Source organism: Trachypithecus francoisi, unplaced genomic scaffold (genome assembly GCF_009764315.1).
Source record: "Trachypithecus francoisi isolate TF-2019V2 unplaced genomic scaffold, Tfra_2.0 Lachesis_group0, whole genome shotgun sequence".
In the NCBI taxonomy this organism is placed as follows: Eukaryota; Metazoa; Chordata; class Mammalia; order Primates; family Cercopithecidae; genus Trachypithecus; species Trachypithecus francoisi.
The window spans coordinates 139300596-139320069 of record NW_022681453.1 but is presented as its reverse complement, the minus strand read 5'-3'; the positions used below and the strand labels follow the sequence as shown (position 1 = coordinate 139320069).

The following is a 19474-nucleotide window of genomic DNA, read 5'->3' as shown; positions in this document are numbered from 1 at the left end:
GAGAACGCATAGATGGAGAGGGAAATACCCAGAACTGGAAGAGAGTTGAGAAGAGAGATGTGGGGTCATGTGTGGGAAAGAAGGATGAGGGTAGTTTCAGCATGTGCAAGAGTTTTAATGGATATAGAAAGGCCACTGTTTCCTATCTGCCTTATTCCTGATTTATAGAGCCTGGAGAAGCCCGTCTCTTTCCCAAGATTCATTCACTCGCTTCAACAGCAAAATCGTATTGTTGAGTGTCTGCTGTGTTAGAGGACGAAATGATCAGTCAGAGGCAGATCCTGTACTTTTGAGCTTATGATCTGGTAAGAAAGGTGAGATAGAGGAATCAAGGCATGTATGAACACTCCATTCAAATGGTTGTCCAAGTCCCTGCTTTTTAGGGGTCTTAGCTCTTGGAAACTCCTGTGTCTCATACCTTGCAGAAGCATTTCTACTCTTTTCCTTTGCAGAAGTTCATCATATGCTACCATTTATTGAGTATATCTAATATGTTCCAGCCACTGTGCTGGGTGCATTCACTTCTCACAATTGCCTATGATGTCAGTATTATCCTGATCTACAGTTGGTTCAGATCTGTCGGATCATGGTACCTATGCCCCTTCTCCAGTTGAGGAGGCCAGCAGGGTAGGCCAAGAAAAAAAAATTACATATAAGGAAGAGTTTGACTTCATGGCCTTTTTTCTCCTCTTCTCCATATAGCATTTACCATCATGCTTCCCACTGGCTGTTCTCAGTTGTCACGTTGACAGTCCTCCTCAGTACTTTCCCTTGCTTTGGACCTTTTCATAACCACTTTCAGGTGTCATAATTTACCTGTCTCTTGTTCCTTCATTTTAGGACCCTGCTGGATGATGTGTCTAGCTAATGTAACAAATTCATTTTCCTTGAAGTATCATCCCCTTCTGTGATCACATTTTGATAGCATTTTGGTATCTGTCAAAGGCTTAATTCAGGGGAATGGATAATAGGGAATTTTCAAAGACTGCAGGAGGGCCACTGTGGGAGAAATTTTCAGACAAGAAGCTTTGTGATACTTTTTAGGCTTATCAGGATCCAGAACAAATGCCACCATCTTCTGTAAAACTTACCCGATTAAATCACTTGTTCCTTTGACTGCAACAGGGAAACCTGATCACAACAGAGAAACTATCTCACCATGAGAATACAACTTGTGACACACACTACAAATGCTGGCTATAAGGGTGGATAGCACAACCCCAGGGAAAATTTCACTACCTTGGTAAACTGATGCCTTTCCAAGTAGAACAAGTACTATTGGGAAATGTACTGGATTCCAAGAGAATGAGGAATACCTAGTACAGGCATTAGTGTAATTCTGGGATCTTTGAGGTCTTAGGCACACCTTAATAGTGTAGTGTATAGTTCAATGACTTTTAACAAATGTATGCAGTCATGTAACATCCAAATCAAGAAATAGTCTGTCTATTCCTCCAGAAAGTGCTTCCTGACCTCTCCAGATGTCATCTTCAACACTGCCCCCAGCACTGTTCTTACTTCTATCATTGTAGATTATTTTGCCTGTTCTTGAACCTCAAGTAAATGGGTTCCTGTGGTGTGTACTTTTTTGTGTCACACTTCTTTTCCTTAAGATGTTATTGAGATTCACCTGTGTTACTGCAAGTATTATAGTTATTCCTTTATTACTAAAATGTATTCCATTTTGAGTGAATCTTTTTATTGAAGTAAAATATACATACGGGAAAGCATAATTGTATGCTTAAATTTTCATAAAACAAATACACCAGTGAAACCAGCACATAATCAAGAAATAACATGAGCAGTATTTTAGATGCCCTTCCTGCCCCCTGCCAGTCTCTTTCTTCCCACCCAAGGGTAATCATGATCTTGACTTCTAACTCCACAGATTAATTTTGCTGGTTTTGACTTTCTGTGAATGAAGAGTCTGAATACATGTGTAGAGTACAGCTGATCGTTTTTGGTCGTGGATTGGGTGTGAGGTATGAAAGAGAAGTCAATGATTATCCTAGGGTTTTGGCCTACATGACTGGAAGGATGGTGATAACACTGAGGGAAAAAAGACTAGGAAAACAATGGATTCTGGCATTTTAATTTTGGGTGCCCATTGGAAGACATTGGGTATTTGAGTCTGCAGTTTAGGGGATTGATCAGGGTGGAGATGTAAATTTAAGGAAGACATCTGGAAATGGGCACAAAGTGCTTTCTGGAGGGATGGAAATGCTGTGTATCTTTATGTGTCAAAATTATATGTCATCAGCTTATAGACATTAGGCCAATGTGAGGGAAGATAGAGGAGGACTCAGGACCTTCACTGCAACATTTAGCAAGTATAAGGAGAAGGAAGACCTAGCAAAGGAGAGTGAAAGGGAGCATACAGTGAGAGAGGAGGGGAGCTGGAGAGTGTGTGTAACTGTGGATTGCTCATCACCCATTCTGGCATGTTCTCCTGCTCTGCAGGCTCTGGGGAGCTACAAACTGCAATTCCTAGACTCTTTGCAGCCAGAGTTCTAGGTGGGATTGTGATGAAATTAATTAGATGCAGTAGAAGGACACTTGGATTCCAAACTGATGTAAGTGGTAAAGGCCCCAAGACATCCATTTGCCAGCACATCTTGAGGCAGAGGCAGTATGGTTTGGATGTGGTGGCTTCCTACTGGTGGCAGAGGCAGCACTTTGGTGCTGACAGCTGTGATAGCTGTGATGGCAGAGTCTTGATTCCTTAATGTTCTGATGGAGATAGGAACTCCTCTGGTGGCTAAGTTTTATGGTGTGGTTTTGGGAATTCTTTCCAGAAATTGAGCCTAGATTCTGTTTCAGGAACTTTCTATCATCAATTCTGGAGTTATCTAGGCCCCTTATAAGTCCTTTTGTTAGCCAGAATAGATTCTGTTCTCTGTAACTAAAAATATTGGCCAAATCGTGGGATGTCATGGAGGTCAAATAAAGAGTAGTATATGGTGATGAGATAAACCACTTGTGTGAGATGCTGCTAATAAGGTGAGAACTGAGGATTTGGCAATGGAGAAGCCACTGATAGAAGAGAGTGGTTTCAGAAAGTGGTGGGGATGAAAGCTGGAATTAGAATATGTTTAAGGGGGAGCAAGCTGGGCTTAGTGGCTAATTCCTGTAATCCTGGTGTTTTGGGAGGCTGAGGTGGGAGGATTGCTTGAGGTCAGGAGTTTGCGACCAGCCTGGGCAACATAGCAAGACCCTATCTCTAAAAAAATAAATAAGTACACTTCTTATAAAAAGAGGGAGTGGGAGGAGAAGGTAGAGGCCATCCTTAAGGAGTTTTGCTGTATCAAGGAGCAGAGAAATGGGATGATAACTGGATGGAGACAGGAGGTTGAGATGGAAAAAGTTATCAGGAGTTACCTCTGACTCCTGAGATCTGAATTGACATGGTTTTTTTTTTTTGAGACAGGATCTCACTCTGTCACTCAGACTGGATTATAGTGGCATGATTTCGGCTCACTGCAACCTCCACCTCCTGGGTTCAGGCAATTCTCCTGCCTCATCCTCTTGTGAAATTACATGTCTTAAAACAGGTGGTTTATTTTCTCTCATGTAAAGGAAACTGCACTTGCAAACTGATTCTACCACGTCATCAATTCCTTGCCATTCTTCTCTCCTATCCTTATTTAACTTGGCTTATGTGCAAGGCCATTTCACAGTTGCTGGATGGCCACTGTCGCTTTAGTTACCATGTCAGCTTTCCAGGGAGGAAGGGGAAGAAAGGAGGTGCCAAGGGGTTACCTTGAATAAACCCCATTAAGTGTTTTCCAGGAAACCTGAGCTACTGACCCTGTTAACGTCTTGTTGGTGTCCCCTGTCTGGGCAGGAGCGGGAGAAATCTTTTTCTGGACAGGCACAAGGCTGTGTTTGTCATATAGGAATTCTGTTATTAAAGATTTAGGTAAGCAACTAGCAGCTTTTCCATAAGGATAATAATTGCAGCATGTTTATATGCTGACGGAAATGGTCTATGGAAAATAGGAAATGGAAAATAGCAATGGAAAAATACTGAGCATAATGTGGAGAGCAGACAGTTATATAAGTGAAGTTTGAGGGGGGTTGGGATCATGTATACAAGGGGAGGCTTTGGCTTTTGGAAGGAGCATGGGTAATTGAGGGGAGGCAGGGTATGGTACAAGATGCAAGTTGGTAGACTCCATGCCAGGAGCCTGCAAAAGTTTTCTTCTGTTTGGTTCTACCTTCCCTGAAATAAGCAAAATCATCAGTTAGGAGGTAGGAAGGAGAGGAAAAAAGAGGTGTGAATGGTCACTTGAAGAGCAGATTGTCTTGGGCCATTTGAGATTTGTGATCATACGTTTAAAGTAAATCAGACAGCACCATTTGTTTCTGCTTTACGTGCTTGAGGAGCTTCTACTTTACCTGCTTGAGTAGCTACAGAGTATGTGGAGGGTTGGTTGAGTTTAACCAGAATTGGAATGCTCGTGGGAGTGAGCTGGAAAGTGTGTGTATATGGTCACAGGCTAGGATATGTGAAAGAGATTTTGGTGGTAATGCAGTTTTTAGTAAAAGTCTAGCAGCACCATCTAATAAAAATATAATGGGGGCCACAAATCTAATTTTGAATTTTTAGTAGCCACATTGAAAAATAAAAAACAAATGGGCGAAGTTAACTTTGGTAATTTCTTTTCTTTTCTTTTCTTTTCTTCTTTTCTTTCTTTTCTTTTCTTTTCTTTCTTACAGAGTCTTGCAGTGGCACCATCTTGGCTCACTGCAAGCTCTGCCTCCGGGGTTCACACCATTCTCCTGCCTCAGCCTCCTGAGTAGCTGGGACTATAGGTGCCCGCCTCCATGCCCGGCTAATTTTTTGTGGTTTTAGTAGAGACAAAGTTTCACCATGTTAGCTAGGATGGTCTCGATCTCCTGACCTTGTGATCCACCTGCCTCAGCCTCCCAAAGTGCTGGGACTACAGGCGTGAGCCATTGCGCCCAGCCTGACTTTGGTAATATATTTCTAAAACCAGTGTACACAATGTATGATCATTTCAACATGTAATTGGTAAAAAGTATTTTTTAAAAAAATTTATTTGAGATGAAGTCTTGCTCTGCCACCCAGGCTGGAGTGCAGTGGTGCAATCTAGGCTTTCTGCAACCTCTGCCTTCTGGGTTCAAGTGATTCTTCTGCCTCAGCCTCCTGAGTTCCTGGAACTTCAGGCATGTACCACCATGCCTGCCTAATTTTTGTATTTTTTGTAGAGACAGGATTTCACCATGTTGGCCGGCCTGGTCTCAAACTCCTGACCTCAAGTGATCCGCCCACCTCGGCCTCCCAAAGTGTTGGGTTTGCAGTCGTGAGCCACTGCACCTGGCCGGTAAAAACTATTATTGAGATATTGTTTATTATATTTTGGTATGAAGTCTTCAGAATACTGTGTGTATTTCACATCTGTAGCACATCCCAGTTCAGACGAGCCACCTTTTGAGTTCTGAGTAGCCCTATGTGGCACATTGCTCCCACATTGAACACTGTAGGTCTGTGGAGTAACCATGGAGATAGGTGGTTGAGGTGAAGGTGGAGGGCAAGACTTTGAGAGGCAGTTTGGCCCAGCATTTGGAAGAGTAGGCATAGGGCGTATGTTGAATGATGAGGAGTGCTGGAAGGAAGTGCTGGGGCCCAGATTCTGTGGTGATTCTGTTGTAATTGCCGTGCCCATTTATTTTTCATCAGGACCTCCCCCTTCCTGTGCCTGAATCAGTGGGAGTCCTTAAACATGGACACCAGGTGGTCTTCCTTATTCTTTGGTGGCCTTATTAGTTTTGCAGTTTCTTTCTTTCTTCCTGTTTTTTTTTTTTTTGAGACAGTCTTACTCTGTCAGTCAGGCTGGAGTGCAGTGATGTGATCACGGCTCACTGTGCCTTGACTTCCTGGGCTCAAGGGATCCTCCTGCCTCAGCCTCCCTAGTAGCTGGGACCACAGGCATGTGCCACCATGCCTGGCTAAGTTTTTAATTTTAGTTTTGTAGTTTCTTACAAGTTGCTCCTTAAATTTTCTCTTGGTCACTTTGCTTTCTGTTTTTTAACTCGTCTGTCTTCTAAGTTATGTGGATCTATTTTCCTCTAATTGTGCTACAGTATGAGCCCACCTAGTTGTTCACAGAGTGTCTCATTTTTAAAATGGGGAGCTCTGTATATATGGGCTCATCTGTTTGTGTTAAGTGGTAGTAGAGTTTGGATGTGACTTTAAAAAGAAAGTTTATTTATTTATTTATTTATTTATGTTTTAAAGCTGAGCACAGTGACTCATACCTGTAATCCCAGCACTTTGAGAGGCTGAGGTGGGAGGATTGGTTGAACCCAGGAGTTCAAGACCAATTGGGGCAACAAAGTGAGACCCTGTGTCTGCAAAAAATCAAAAAAGTCAATCGAATGTAGTGGTGCAACTGTGGTCCCCACTACTCTGGAGGCTGAGGGAGGAGGAGGATCCCTTGAGCCCAGTAGATGAAGGCTACAGTGAGCCATGATTGTGCCACTGTGCTCCAGCCTGGGTATACAGTGAGACCTTGTTTCAAAAACAAAAAAAAGAACACGATTGAAAGCACTTTGTTAGTTGTCAGCCATTTTGGATCTTGATGGTTTGCTAGTAATGCACACATTTTTGTGGTTTTCTTTTTCTTTTTCTTTTTTTTTTTTTTGAGGCGGAGTCTCGCTCTGTCGCCCGGACTGGAGTGCAGTGGCCGGATCTCAGCTCACTGCAAGCTCCGCCTCCCGGGTTTACGCCATTCTCCTGCCTCAGCCTCCCGAGTAGCTGGGACTACAGGCGCCCGCCACCTCGCCCGGCTAGTTTTTTTGTATTTTTAGTAGAGACGGGGTTTCACCGTGTTAGCCAGGATGGTCTCGATCTCCTGACCTCGTGATCCACCCGTCTCGGCCTCCCAAAGTGCTGGGATTACAGGCTTGAGCCACCGCGCCCGGCCCTATTTTTCATATTTAGTGGAATTTTAGAAGGAGAAAGCAAAATCTCCAGAACAACTTAGTATTTTTTAACAGATAGGCTTTTGCGTCTTTATTATTTGTTTTTTATGCACGAGTATTCTTATGATCTGACAGAAATGTACATTTTTAAGATCAGTGTGCATATTGTGAAGATACCTTTTGCAATAGGGTGAATTGATGACATTAGGATTCATCTAGGATGTCTCTTTTTTTTTTTTTTTAATACTTATCGAACAGAAAATAAGTAAGAATGTTTCTTTTTTTTTTTTTTTGGAGTTATTGTCTTGCTGTCTTGCCCAGGCTGGAGTGCAGTGGTGCAACACAGTTCACTGCAGCCTTGAACTCCCAGGCTCCAGCTATCCTCCTGCCTCAGTGTCCTGAGTAGCTGGGACTACAGGTTTGCATCACCATGCCTGGCTAATTAAAAAAATTTGTTAGTGGAGATGAAGTCTTGCTATATTGCCCAGGCTTGTGTTAAAACTGTTACTGAAACACCAGGGGTTTGGTCTAGTACCTGCTGTTTTCCACACAGAAGACGAATCACTGAGATGACACCTATTGCCAGGCAAGAAGGCTTTAATCAGGTGCTGCTGCCAAGGAGATGGGAGCTCAGTCTCAAAACCAATCTCCTTGACTGACTAAAATTAGGGGTTCATGTAACGGGAAAGAAATGTAGCATCGTGTGGGGAAACAGACCTTTGGAGGTGAGAGGAGGCAATCATGGTGACTCAGGGGCCTGGTGCCTCATGGTTGGATGTGGTGATCTGGTGAGCTTCAGTTCCTTGATACTTTTTGAGAGGCTTAGGGGTCCTTTCCTGAGGAAGGATTTCAAAGAAGACAGATATAAGTTTCAAGCTTTAAAACTAGAAGGGTCAATTTCTATGTTTATATATATGTTTATATATATATATATAAAACTGTGGCACTGGTCCCCAAATTTTTTTTGACACTAGGGACTGGTTTTGTGGAAGACAGTTTTTTCATGGGGTGGGGATTGTTTCGGGATGAAACTGTTCCACCTCAGATCATCAGACATTAGATTCTCATAAGGAGTGCACAGCCTAGATCCCTCCCATGCGCAGTTCACAATAGCGTTTGCATTTCTGTGAGAATCTAATGCTGCTGCTGCGCTGACAGGAGGCAAGCTCAAGCAGTAATGCTTGCTTGCTGACTGTTTACCTGCTGCTGTCTGGCCTGGTTCCTAACAGGCCATGGACCTGGACCAGTCCACAGCCCAGGAGTTGGGGACCCCTGGCTCAAGTGATCCTCCTGCCTTGGCCACCTGAAGTGTTGGGATTACAGGCGTGAGCCACTGCCACTGACCAGGAATTGCTTTTTTTTTTTTTTTTTTTGAGACGGAGTCTCGCTCTGTTGCCCAGACTGGGGTGCAGTGGCACGATCTCGGCTCACTGCAAGCTCTGCCTCCTGGGTTCACGCCATTCTCCTGCTTCAGCCTCCCGAGGAGCTGGGACTACATGTGCACACCACCATGCCAGGCTGATTTTTTTATTTTTAGTAGAGACAGGGTTTCACCATGTTAGCCAGGATGGTCTCGATCTCCTGACCTTGTGATCTGCCCGCCTTGGCCTCCCAAAGTGCTGGAATTACAGGCGTGAACCACCACACCTGGCCAGATCAGGAATATTTTTAAAAGTAGATTGTTGAATCCTTCTGAGAATTCTTTTAAAAATTAAAAAAAAAAAGTACAACTTCACTGTAGAAACTTGGACAATAGGGAAAAATGAATAGAAGAAAAAAGGGCAATTGTCCTATCACCTAAGATAATCATTGCTTGACCGGGCACAGTGGCTCACACCTGTAATCCCAGCACTGTGGGAGGCCAAGGCAGGTGCGTCACTTGAGGTCAGGAGTTCATGACCAGCCTGACCAACATGGTGAAACCCCATCTCTACTAAAAATACAAAAATTAGCTGGGCATGGTGGTATGTACCTGTAATCCTAGCTACTTGGGAGGCTGAGGCAGAGAATTGCTTGAACCTGGGAGGCAGAGGTTGCAGTGAGCCGAGATCGCACCACTGTACTCCAGCCTGGATGACAGAGCAAGACTCCTTCTCAAAAAAAAAAAAAAATAAGAAGATAATCATTGCTCATGTCTTGGTTTGTTTCCTTCTAGTTTCTGAGTTTGTTCTTTTTTTTTTTTTTTTTTTTTTGAGGCGGAGGCTCGCTCTGTCGCCCGGACTGGAGTGCAGTGGCCGGATCTCAGCTCACTGCAAGCTCCGCCTCCCGGGTTTACGCCATTCTCCTGCCTCAGCCTCCCCAGTAGCTGGGACTACAGGCGCCCGCCACCTCGCGCGGCTAGTTTTCTGTATTTTTAGTAGAGACGGGGTTTCACCGTGTTAGCCAGGATGGTCTCGATCTCCTGACCTCGTGATCCGCCCGTCTCGGCCTCCCAAAGTGCTGGGATTACAGGCTTGAGCCACCGCGCCCGGCCGAGTTTGTTCTTTAATGGTTTAGTCATGGTATAATTTTGTTTTTTGCCCTTCTCAATTAACATTATAACACTCATTCCTCTATGTAATAAAATTAAGTATACATTTTAATGTTGACAATATTTTGGCAGTTGATAATACAACTTAGTTAACTATTGTATTATTGAGTAGGTAGGTTATGTTTACTTAGCAGAAATTTTTTTCCCTTTAAAATTATTTTTTCTTTCTTGGCTATGAAAGTAGTGTGTATTAGTATAGCCAATAGAAAATGAGAGAAAAATAGAATTAAAAAACACCAGCAGTTTCATGAATAACAGTAGCTATGTTGATGAATATCCTCTGGTCATTTTTCTATAAATAATTCTTTTACAAATTTGTATTCACAGAGACATGCAAAAGAGTATTACACAAATTTTAAAAAATTTATTTATTTATTTATTTAGAGATGGAGTCTTGCTCTGTCACCCAGGCTGGAGTGCAGTGACGCCATCTCGGCACACTGCAACTTCTGCCTTCTGAGTTCAAGCAATTTTCCTGACTTAGTCTCCCGAGTAGCTTGAATTTCAGGCTACTGAACGGCGTGTGCCATCACGCCCAACTGATTTTTGTATTTTTAGTAGAGACGGGGTTTCACCATGTTGGTCAGGCTGCTCTTGAACTCCTGACCTCAAGTCATCCGCCTACTTCTGCCTCCCAAAGTGCCGGGATTGTTACAGGTGTGAGCCACCGTGCATGGCCAAAAAAGTTTATTTTTAAGATAGTGTTTTTCTGTGTAACTAGCCGTCATAACCATGATTTCTAATATCTGTATAGAATTCCACCAAATAAATGTCACCATTTTCTTATCCACTTACCAATTGTATATTTAGGTTTTTCTCAGTAGATGTAAGAGTTTTAGGAATATTCTTTTTAGAGTGAATGCTCTGTGTTTTTATAGGTCCGTCTCACCCATGAAATTAAACACAAGAATATTGTAACTTTTCATGAATGGTATGAAACCAGCAATCACCTCTGGCTAGTGGTGGAACTCTGCACAGGTACGAAAGAATAGGTAAAAAGTGCTATGAATATAATATTGAAAAAAAAACATGCTGTAAGTTTTGTTACTTTTGATGTTATTTACTATGTTAACTTGAAAATCTATTGTTCTGTGGGTATTAGGGAAGGGTGAAGAGCAAAGATGTTTGGGAAAAAGAATTATGTAAATTCAGTTCCGGGTTGAGTTTACTTGGGTATATTATTATTATTTATTTATTTATTTTTTTTGAGATGGAGTCTCGCTCTGTCGCCCAGGCTGGAGTGCAGTGGCGCAATCTCGGCTCACTGCAAGCTCCGCCTCCTGGGTTCACGCCATTCTCCTGCCTCAGCCTCCCGAGTAGCTGGGACTACAGGCACCCACCACCTCGCCCGGCTAGTTTTTCATATTTTTTAGTAGAGACGGGGTTTCACCGTGTTAGCCAGGATGGTCTCGATCTCCTGACCTCGTGATCCGCCCGTCTCGGCCTCCCAAAGTGCTGGGATTACAGGCTTGAGCCACCGCGCCCAGCCTACTTTGGTATATTATTACATTACATACATAAAAATTTAGAAATGTTTTAAAGTGGTGATTAATTTATCAAAAATATTTTCCCAAGGAATAAAAACGAACATTTTAAGTTGCCTAGCTATTAATTAGCTAACACATTTATAAAGTATCTTTTTGTTTTTGTGAAAAGCATACTGTACCCCCTAAAATTTTAAGCAATGTGAAAAAGTACAAAGATGAACCAACAAATAATTAGAGATAACAAATTATAGCTATTCCTTCATACAGCTTTCTAGGACTATATACAGGGAGAAAGGTGACTAAATACATATTATCTAGGCTTTTAGTTTCAAAATTTTAAGAGTTTAACAGGGAAAAAAATGTAATAACCACTACTAAGTACTACTGTTAACTACTATGAAGTAACTACTGTTAGTGTACTTCTGTTTATACATTGAGTAACAATAAAGGATAATTGAGGCCGGGCGCGGTGGCTCAAGCCTGTAATCCCAGCACTTTGGGAGGCCGAGACGGGCGGATCACGAGGTCAGGAGATCGAGACCATCCTGGCTAACACGGTGAAACCCCATCTCTACTAAAAATACAAAAACTAGCCAGGCGAGGTGGCGGGCGCCTGTAGTCCCAGCTACTGGGGAGGCTGAGGCAGGAGAATGGCGTAAACCCGGGAGGCGGAGCTTGCAGTGAGCTGAGATCCGGCCACTGCACTCCAGCCTGGGCGACAGAGCAAGACTCCGTCTCAAAAAAAAAAAAAAAAAAAGGATAATTGAATATTGATATAATTATTACTAGCTTTGTGAATCTAACTTATATTGACACAGAATTTACAAAACTTAAGTAATTTGGATTAATAACTTACTTGATTTTATTTTTCTGAATCAATAGGACAGAATTATGGTTGAATTACTTCCGTAGATAAGGTTATCAAGAGATAGTCCTAGAATTAGTTTTTTGCTTCAGCTGACCAGATGTAGTATCCTAACTGGAAAACATGCCTACGTCTGTAACGGCCCCTCACCCACCAAAACAAAATAAAACCCCGAATACCTCTTCCCTTCATCATAGTAATTCATATTCAACTTTCCAATGCAAGCAGAGACTTTACTTTTTCTGAATTTGGCTGCTGTATTAATTTTTAATTTGTGTAGGTATATAGTAGGTGTGTATATTAATATCTTTGGGGTACATGAGATAGTTGGTACAGGCATGCAGTGTGTAATAAGCACATCAGGGTAAATGGGGTGTCCCTTTCCTCAAGCATTTATCCTTTGTGTTACAATCCAATTATATTCTTTTAGTTATTTTAAAATGTACAGTTAAATTGTTATTGACTTTAGCTACCTGTTGTATTATCAAGTACTAGTTCTTATTCATTCTTACTATTTATTTTCACCCATTAACCATCCCCACTCCCTGCCACCTCCCCACTACTCTTCCCAACCTCTGGTAGCCATTCTTCTGTTCTCTATCTCCATGATTTCAGTTGTTTTAATTTTCAGCTCCCACAAATGAGTGAGGCCATGCAATGTTTGTCTTTCTGTGCCTGGCTTATTTCACTTAACATAATGACCTCCAGTTCCAACCGTGTTGTTGCAAATGACAAAATCTCTCTTTTATGGCTGAATAGTACTCCCTTGTATATATGTACCATATTTTCTTTATCCATTCATCTGTTGATGGATTGGCTGTTGTAATCTTGACCCTTAAAAAAAAAAGTTGTTTCTGGCACTTAGATGGTAGAGAAGTAACTGGGACCTTGGAAGAATATAGCAAAGGGATTCTCAATGTGCCTGACTTTGGCCTTTTATTTCATTAATGGCATATGCTAAGGGTTGTGATTATCTGCTAAGGAAAGGCATAGTCTTTTTTTGCCATGCAGTACTTTGCAGAATGTGACTTGACAGCACAACAGTAAACGAGAGTATACTTTGCATAATATGATTTAAGTGCACAGTTTTGGGGTATTTACCATTAGTATTTGCAGCTGTTAGGGTTATTATCCTTTCATCTTACCTGCTTGCCTCTCACCATTCATCCATAGGGAGCAGGCACTTTCCTGAATCTGTCTCTGGTGCTTGGGCATAGACTTCTGTTGCAGTGCTTGGGCCACTGTATTCACTCACATGTGTGTTCCTTGACCAGACTGTGAGGGTTTACTGTCTTGATCATTTTTCAATGTTCGTATCTGTCAGCATGGAACCTCTCGGGTGATGTAGGGGGTTGAAATGGGTGATTTTAATCAACTTCTTGCAGGTGGTTCCTTAAAAACAGTTATTGCTCAAGATGAAAACCTCCCAGAAGACGTTGTGAGAGAATTTGGGATTGACCTGATTACTGGATTACATCATCTTCATAAACTTGGCATTCTCTTTTGTGACATTTCTCCTGGGAAGGTAATTCATGAAAGTTTTTGATTTTCTAACTGCTTCTGTCTCAATTTAGAGTGCTTTCTCAATGATGTTTTTATTTTTAGATAAAATTTTGGTATAGAACATCTTGAAATTTTAGTTAATCTTTTTTTAAAATAAAAGGATGCAGGGCACAGGTGGCTCATGCCTGTAATCCCAGCACTTTGGGAGGCCGAGGCGGGCGGATCACTTGAGGTCAGGAGTTCGATACCAGCCTGGCCAACATGGCAAAACCTCGTCTCTTCTAAAAACACAAAAGGCTGGGCTGGGTAACCCCAGCACATTGGGAGGCTGAGGTGGGTGGATCACGAGGTCAAGAGATTGAGACCATCCTGGCCAACATGGTGAAACCCTATCTCAACTAAAAACAAACAAACAAAAAATACAAAAATTAGCTGGGTGTGGTGGCGCACTCCTGTAGTCCCAACTATTCGAGAGGCTGAGGCAGGAGAATTGCTTGAATCCGGGAGGCGGAGGTTGCAGTGAGCCGAGATTGCACCACTGCACTCCAGCCTAGTGACAGAGCAAGACTCTGTTTTAAAAAAATAAAAAAATAAAAAATGAAAACACAAAAAAATAGCTGGGTATGGTGGTGGTCACCTGTAATTCCAACTACTTGAGAGGCCAAGGCAGGGAGAATTGCTTGCACCCGGAAGGCGCAGGTTGCAGTGAGCTGAGGTCATGCCACTGCATTCCAGCCTGGGATTCCAGCGAGATTCTGTTTCAGGAAAAAAATAAAAAATAAAAAAAATAAATGAAAGGAAATATATAGTACTGTATTTTAGCTACCTAAGTTGCTTTTTGAATGTGAAGTCTCCTTTTCAGAGCTCTTTGAGTAATCACTTAATGCTACTAACCTACATTGTAAATGTTGAACCCAATATGTCTATAAGATAAGGCCCTCTTAACTCTTAAGTCATCATACACATTTATGAACCATTGTTTTAGTTGATAGTGGCATTCTTGGCTATATATGTATGACTCCTGATATTATGGATCAAATATTTTCTCTTTTGGTAAAATTATCCACAACTAAATGTGCTTCAGTATAGTAGAGTCATGAAACCTACTTGGTTTCTGAGTTGCCATCAACACTAACACTTAGAAGCCGTGTGAATTCGGACAAGTTACCCTGCTTCTCTTTGCCTTAGTTTCTTTGTCACATGGAGATAGATTTTTCAAGATATTTGTGAGGATTACCTATTATATTTAGGTTAAGTTTCTAGGATACTTTTTGGTAAGTAGTGTGCTCATGGTGACGTCAATTATTGTCTTTATAAGTACATACCCTGAGGAATTGTACATATTACTGGTCTGAGTTTTTACTTTTTTTTTTTTTTTTTGAGACGAAGTCTCGCTCTGTCGCCCAGGCTGGAGTGCAGTGGCCGGATCTCAGCTCACTGCAAGCTCCGCCTCCCGGGTTTATGCCATTCTCCCGCCTCAGCCTCCCGAGTAGCTGGGACTACAGGCGCCAGCCACCTCGCCCGGCTAACTTTTTGTATTTTTTAGTAGAGATGGGGTTTCACCGTGTTAGCCAGTATGGTCTCGAACTCCTGACCTCGTGATCCGCCCGTCTCGGCCTCCCAAAGTGCTGGGATTACAGGCTTGAGCCACCGCGCCCGGCCACTTTTTCTTTAGTATATGCCAAGGAAATAAAAAGCTGAATATTTCGTTTAAGAATTTTATTTTTGCAGGCCATCTGTATGAGAAGATAATTAAACCTAAAAAAGAAAACTCCATAAAGTCCTGTATAATGAATAGCAGTTCTTGTTTGAAATATTCACATATGTGCCTCAAGTCTCTAGCTACTCAACTGTCATTGTAGTGCTGAGAGCAGCTGTAGATAATTTGTAAATACCTGGATGTGGCTGCATTTCAATAACTTCATTTGTGGATATGGAAATGTGAATTTCATATAATTCATTGTTACATGTCTAGAAATATTATTTTGATTTTTTTCCTAACCATTTAGAAATATAAAAACCACATTAAAAAGTATTTTATTTTATTTTTATTTTTTTGAGACACAGTTTCACTCTGTTGTCCAGGCTGGAGTGCAGTGGTGTGATCTCAACTCATGCACACTCTGCATCCTGGGTTCAAGCAATTCTCCCGCCTCGGCCTCCCGAGTAGCTGGGACTGCAGGTGTGTGGCAAATTTTTGTATTTTTAGTAGAGATAGGGTTTCACCGTGTTGGCCAGGCTGGTCTCAAACTCCTGACCTCAGGTGATCCTACTGCCTTGGCTTCCCAAAGTGCTGGGATTACAGGTGTGAGCTAGCATGCCTGGCCAACCCCCCCCCCCACCTTTTTTTTTAATTACCTTTTTTTTGGTGTGGCAGTTTTCAGATAGGTTTTTTTTTTTTTTAAATCCAACACTCTTGGTTCATAGCTGTATAAGGCAGTGGCCAGGGTTTGTCCCAGAGGCTGTAGTTTGCTGATATCTATACGGGAGTTATTTAATGAGATTTATTATCAGCTGTTACGATCTGAAAAATTCAGGCTGCTTTGTAACCTAAACCTGTGTTCTAGAACAGGGGTTAGCAAAGGTTGGGTAGGATTCCTATTTTTGTAAGTAAACTTTCACTGGAACACAGCCATGACCTTTGGTTTATGTAATGTCAGTGGCTACCGTTGTGCAACAGCAGATTTGAAGTATGAGATTCCATTAAAATGAAATGACATTGAAGTATAAAAGACTGTATGGCTCATAAAGTCTAAAATATTTATTAGCTGGCTCTTTACCAACCACAAAAAATTTTCCTGATCCCTGCTAGTGGTCCTCTGGACCAGCAGCATTAGGTTGACCTGGCATTTGGTAGAAATGGGCCCCATCCCAGACCTGTTGAAGCAGAAACTCTGGGGGTAGTGACTGGTAGTCTGTGCTTTAACAAGTCTTCCAGGGGATTCTGATGCTCACATAAGTTTAAAAGCCACTATTGTAGACCAGCAGACATCCTTAGTATGTATTTGTGACTAGAAGTTAAGAGTTAACTTCACATTGCCTTTATTTTATTTTAATTTTATATTTTTGAGACAGGGTCTCACTGTCATGCAGAATGGAGTGCAGTGGCGCAGCCTTGGCTCACTGCAACCTCCGCCCTCCCGGGTTCAAGTGATTCTCATGCCTCAGCCTTCTGAGTAGCTGGGATTATAGGCGCCTGCCACCATGCCCAGCTAATTTTTGTATTTTGAGTAGAGATGGGGTTTCACCATGTTGGCCAGGCTGGTCTCGAACTCCTGGCACCAAGTGATCTGCCCGCCTCAGCCTTCCAAAGTGCTGGGATTACAGGTGTGAGGCACTGCACTTGACCCTACATAGCCTTGAAAAGCCACAAAGCCACCTGACCCATTGTACCTATCTAGAAATACTTTTAATAGAGGAAGTGATAAAAGTAACAGAACAGTAGTTCCTAGCATGTTTTCAACAATCCATAGATTCTAATCACAAATTATATTAGCAGACTTGAGCACTTGTCACATGCCAGCAACTATTACAAACCCTTTACTTGTATAACTTCGATTAATCCTTACAACAGTCTGAAGAGTTTGGTATTATTTTTCCCATTTTACAGGTGAAGAGACTGGGGATTAGAAAGGTTAAATACATTCTTCAAGGTCAGACAGCAAGTAAATGGTGGACCTGGGTGAAAAATCCAGATCTCCAGCTTTAATCTTAACTCTGCATTGTGCTTCCTCACTTGAATAAACACCTCAGACAGCTAGGTTTTCAAATCCTGTTATAGCTGACACTGAGGCTTGGCAAGTGCAGATTGTTTTATTTTCATCATTACTTATCTTTCCCCAAACCTGAAGTTTTCCACTTTGGTTATATGATGAGTTCATTATATACATCTGAGAATGAACAATTTAATTTTGTATTTGATTATTAAAAAGTTGGATTTATTTTTCTTTAGCTTTTTAAAAAATTATAAACATTTATTTTTCTGAGTTCTGATGGAGAAAGAATAGCAATGCTCAAAACTTCTTTAGTGCAATTATAAGAAGTACTGATATATGTACAAATTAAGTTGATTTTTCTTCTGAAAACATTTATTTGATCTTCATAGATACTCTTGGAAGGGCCTGGCACACTAAAGTTTAGCAACTTTTGCTTGGCAAAAGTGGAAGGTGAAAATTTGGAAGAGTTCTTTGCTTTGGTGGCAGCAGAGGAAGGAGGAGGTGACAGTGGGGAAGATGTCCTGAAGAAAAGCATGAAAAGTAGAGTCAAAGGTATGTGGACCTGGAAAGCTTAAAGATCGTAACTCTAGTTGTGGACCATGCAAATCCTGTGTTTAGGAGACAATGTCAGTCTTTTGTTTTGCCACTCACATAACATATTGAAAATGGTAATGACCAGCAGACATAGTCTGGACATAGGAATGACTTTGCCTGTGGCCTAAAGTATTCAATGTGGATCTACTCTGTAAGGCCTGGGGAACCTTAACAAAGCCTGTATTTCGTCCTCAGCTTTATGCTTTACTGAGCATTCATTAGCACATAGGAGGGGAATGGTGCCTGCCACATTAGTGGTTCAATAGAAATTAGTTGAGTGAATGATATTCTGCAGTTGAAACATATTTCTTTCTTTTTTTTTTTTGAGACGGAGTCTCGCTCTGTCGCCCGGGCTGGAGTGCAGTGGCCAGATCTCAGCTCACTGCAAGCTCCGCCTCCCGGGTTTACGCCATTCTCCTGCCTCAGCCTCCGGAGTAGCTGGGACTACAGGCGCCCGCCACCTCGCCCGGCTAGTTTTTTGTATTTTTTTAGTAGAGATGAGGTTTCACCGTGTTAACCAGGATGGTCTCGATCTCCTGACCTCGTGATCTGCCCGTCTCAGCCTCCCAAAGTGCTGGGATTACAGGCTTGAGCCACCACACCTGGCTCTTTTTTTTTTTTAAATTTAAGTTCTGGGGTACATGTGCAGAACGTGCAGGTTTGTTACATAGGTATACACATGCCATGGTGGTTTGCTGCACCCATCAAGCCATCATCTACATTAGGTATTTCTCCTAATGCTATCCCTCCTTTAGCCCCCCCACCCCCTGACAGGCCCTGGTATGTGATGTTCCCCTCCCTGTGTCCATGTGTTCTCATTGTTCAACTCCCACTTACGAATGAGAACACGTGGTGTTTGGTTTTCTGTTCCTGCATTAGTTTGCTGAGAATGATGGTTTCCAGTTTCATCCATGTCCCTGCAAAGGACATGAACTCATCCTTTTTTATGGCTGCATAGTATTCCATGGTGTATATGTGCCACATTTTCTTTATCCAGTCTATCATTGATGGACATTTGGGTTGGTTCCACGTCTTTGCTATTGTGAATAGTGCTGCAATAAACATACGTGTGCATGTGTCTTTATAGTAGAATGATTTATAATCCTTTGGGTATATACCCAGTAATGGGATCACTGGGTCAAATGGTATTTCTGGTTCTAGATCCCTGAGGAATTGTCCTCCACAATGGTTGAACCAATCTACATTCCCACCACCAGTCCAAAACCATTCTATTTCTCCACAGCCTTGCCGGCATTTTTGTTTCTTGACTTTTTAATAATTGCCATTCTGACTGGTGTGAGATGGTATCTCATTGTGGTTTTGATTTGCATTTCTCTAATGATCAGTGATGATGAGCTTTTTTTCATATGTTTGTTGGCTGCATAAATGTCTTCTTTTGAGGAGTGTCTGTTCATATCCTTTGCCCACTTTTTGATGGAGTTGTTTGCTTTTTTGTAAATTTGTTTAAGTTTCTTGTAGATTCTGGATATTAGATCTTTGTCAGATGGGTAGATTGCAGACATTTTCTACCGTTCTGTAGGTTGCCTGTTCATTCTGATGCTAGTTTATTTTGCTGTGCAGAAGCTCTTTAGTTTAATTAGATCCCATTTGTCAATTCTGGCTTTTGCTGCCATTACTTTTGATGTTTTAGTCATGAAGTCTTTGCCCATGCCTGTATCCTGAATGGTATTGCCTAGGTTTTCTTCTAGAATTTTTATGGTTTTAGGTCTTACATTTAAGTCTTTAATCCATCTTGAGTTAATTTTTGTAAGGTAAAAGGAAGGGGTCCAGTTTCATTTTTCAGCATATGGCTAGCCAGTTTTCCCAACAC

The 19474-nt window shown here is 41.8% G+C and overlaps 1 protein-coding gene across 9 annotated transcripts in view; it reads left to right on the top strand.

The window, feature by feature from the left end:
• Positions 1–19474, top strand: part of ULK4 (unc-51 like kinase 4) — a 735134-nt gene that overhangs the window by 18971 nt on the left and 696689 nt on the right. For all 9 annotated transcript variants that reach the window (XR_004437258.1, XM_033212151.1, XM_033212152.1 and 6 more), the window contains 3 exons: positions 10357–10456; positions 13216–13355; positions 17439–17601. Coding sequence is in view for 8 of the 9 variants with exons in the window: in XM_033212151.1 (XP_033068042.1) it covers positions 10357–10456; positions 13216–13355; positions 17439–17601 (403 nt within the window). In the remaining variant the exon portion in view is untranslated. The remainder of the gene's footprint in view (positions 1–10356; positions 10457–13215; positions 13356–17438; positions 17602–19474) is intronic.